General features: G+C 43.2%; 1 protein-coding gene across 11 annotated transcripts in view; it reads left to right on the forward strand.

The window, feature by feature from the left end:
• Nucleotides 1–3,273, forward strand: part of LOC107268607 (potassium/sodium hyperpolarization-activated cyclic nucleotide-gated channel 3) — a 41,675-nt gene that overhangs the window by 26,126 nt on the left and 12,276 nt on the right. For 6 of the 11 annotated variants that reach the window (XM_025085874.1, XM_015741558.2, XM_025085869.1 and 3 more), the window contains one exon: nt 139–213. The exons of the other annotated variants lie outside the window; for them this stretch is intronic. In XM_025085874.1, coding sequence (XP_024941642.1) covers nt 139–213 — 75 coding nt within the window. The remainder of the gene's footprint in view (nt 1–138; nt 214–3,273) is intronic. 11 annotated transcript variants of the gene reach the window in all.

Consider the following 3,273-nt stretch of genomic DNA (forward strand, 5'->3'; position numbering starts at 1 on the left):
ACCCCCCCCCCCGTTTCTCCCCCTTACAAGGCCATTGTCGGTCTGAAGAATTATTATTGTGACTGGGAGCGGGAGAGCGATCAAGATTTGTTGATCCGAGCGTCTGTTGCAACGCCATTTTTCCGAATGGATTTGCAGATACCCCTTTACCAACAGCCGGAGAGGCACTACGAGCGTCGGGCGACACCGCCGCAACCCGACCGAACCAGCAAGGTGTGCCTCTGCCCTGCCTTAGAGTAATGCACAAATCAAGGCCCCAGGCCAATATTCTTGATTCAAGCGTTCGTTCGTTCGTTAACCTCAATTTGATGTGTCACCTAATTATGCTAGATTATTATTATTCGTTAATGTCGTTGTTTCGTTGATATCGTTCTTTTTGTTTTCTGATAGTGAACCGTGCATAGATTTTGTCGTCGAAAGTCGCAATTATCAGTATCGTATTATCGCAAGACCGAACCCCGTGTATCTCTTGTTAGTCTGACCAAGAGCTCGCTTTTTAAATGACGCTCGTCGATGATCATTAAACCTTTCATGGTTATTTTCATGAAATCTTTGTTGTACTTCACCTGTGTCTCCCTTTTGTTCAACGGTCGTGCATTTGTATTTGACAGTTGATTTCTGGTCTTACTGTTGTTGTTCTTGTCGTCATTCGTGACGGTACTTAACGTCATCGTTATGATCATCGATGTTTCTTAGTCATGATTGTTCCGGTTGTTGTTGTTGCAACCGTCAGAGTCCGTCATATAACGTCGCGGTTGTTTCTGTTGTTGTTGCCATAGCAACGTGTCCCAGGCTCTTCTCATTGGTCAGCCTCGGTTTGTCTCTCAGCGGCAATCCGAACGACCTGCCAATGAATGCGGATTTTCGTGTACGATGACGATGACGAAAGCTCTTGGTCAGGTTGACAATGTTGTTGTCGTCACGAGAGTGAAGAAGGGTCTTGATATCGTCATGCGAACGGTCATACGGTAGATTAGGCTATGAGATGTGCCACGTGGATCACAATGGTAGCTGCTTGAAAATTTAAAGGCGAGCGTGAAATCGAGAGTGGGAATAACTGTGACGTGTGAGTGAGTGGGAGAAAGTGGATGAGAGCACGAAACCCCATGCCGTCGTGACGGAGACGAGGTTGCGTTTGTGGGTTGGAAATATTAAATTTCGCTCTAGGATCCACGTATCACTCAAAATAGCCAAAAATTAGTGAGAATGCACTTGCGAACGGTTTGATTGGTGATGTGTTGTTTATGTACGTCGAGAATTAGATTAAAAGTGTGTGTGCAAGATTAGGTGCTAAGACGCGTGCGCTAATTATATATATATATATTGTTACCAGCCCATAACCATATAATTATATTTTTATAGTCACTTGCAATCGTCCTATCGAACAGTATTGCTTTTTAATTATTCAGAGTCGCACGATCAAATTCACGGATAATTTTATAACGCGATATCAATTTTGAATAATATACGAAGATCGAATTGAAAAATGGGTTATAAATAAAATTACGAGGTTGAACCTCCTTCGGTAACGCTCAAGATGATTAAAATTTCGAAATGCAACTCGGTTCATTGATTATTGGAAATCGATTTATTGACAATCGATGCAAGTCCGAGCAAACGGCCCCATGCCGATCGATCATAATTGGGTTTGCGGCTGCTTAGAGGTAAATGAAAATAGCCAATGGTCGCATTTTTTTTTTTATAGAAGATTATTCCAAGACGTCTGTCCTAGGATCGATCGAGCAATCGAGTTCAAAGTTCAGTCCGAGTAGTCGGGACCATCGAGTCACAAAGAGTTTAAACTATCTAGCCGCGTGCGAGGTTTAATGATCGATAAATCATTGCGTGGAGTAAATATGCCAAGAACTTCCTAAGATCTGTTCGAAGCTGCATATTGATATATGATCACAATTAAAAATCACAAAACTCCCTGGAGCTTTCGATTCGGTACACCTAACCAATCCCTTTCGTTCCAATCGAAGCTTTATCATCCGAAAGCGGCTCGTAACAATATATATAAATATATGAAACCTCGATTGCAAGCTTTCTCGTGTCAAAGCAAAAGCACAGCGAAGTTCCATTACATAGAAGTAGGTTTGATTAACCCGCAAGTAGCAGCGTGAGATGTCCCGGAGGCTTCAGCTCGATGGATAAAGAATTCATAATAGAGTCACGCTGCTATTCGCGGATTAATGGTAGTGATAAATATTTAATCATAGTAGTCTGGCAATAGTCGTAGCGGTAGTCGTGGTCGTGTTTGGTTGATAAGTCTATCGACGTGGTCCGATACCTGGTCACGGTCCACGATGACTCATCGTGGCGCTTGTGACCGTGAATGACGAATCGATGACGGCGATGACGAATGTTGACGGCTTTGAAGTTTTTGTGATCGAAGCACGACTAGTACGAGAGAAACACGTTACTTTGACATGAATGAGTTTGCAAGCGACGAAAACAATCGCGGTAGGTTTTGCCGGCCGATCGTCATTTAGGTATCTTTTTGTCTGTCTGCTGCTTGCTTGTCAATTTTTTCGACGTAAATAATATAAAACACGTATTGTCCACATGTTAACCAACTGACAGTCCCGATTGTGCCCATGCTGTTGATTGCGTGAATTCATTATTGACATTGTGAATCATTTGTGATCGTGTTCGATGTATGCCTTAATCCTTCGCGTTCGTCATGGATCATCCGTCAGTCCTGTCATCCGATCGTCATCCGTCAGTCCTGTCATCCGATCGTCATCGTCTGTCGTCACGATCATCACAAAGCACTAGCCCATCGTCATTGATCGTTTCGGGTCGGTAGCCTTTGCGACCCTTTTTCATTCACCTCGCATCTTCATTTCCTCGAACAACAACACTTTTGGTAACTCCAGTATCCACGCTGATCCCGGCAAGTCATTCTTCCTCGTGCCCGGGAACGGGACCGGGATAAAATGTCAGGGAGTCATTACACAACACGTATTACGAAAAATGGACAATCGACGTAACAATTTTGCGATTTTTTAATATTTCTTTTTCCTTATAGCTGCTAATAATTTTTTGTTATATACTTATTGAAGGGGCGAAAGAGAAGGAGGATCATTGATTTGCTGGTGGGCGCCATTTTGCCTCTGCTGCCCGTCTGTCATTCGATATATCGATATCTCTCGAATGCCAATTGAGAATGCGACTGCAGCTTCGTTTCACTATTTAAATCTTTATGCTCTTTTCTATCTTTGTCTACTATGACGCCTCTCGTGCTAATCTCCACCCCCCCCCCCCCTTAAA

Source organism: Cephus cinctus, unplaced genomic scaffold (assembly GCF_000341935.2).
Source record: "Cephus cinctus unplaced genomic scaffold, Ccin1 Ccin1_scaffold0566, whole genome shotgun sequence".
Classification (NCBI taxonomy): domain Eukaryota; kingdom Metazoa; phylum Arthropoda; class Insecta; order Hymenoptera; family Cephidae; genus Cephus; species Cephus cinctus.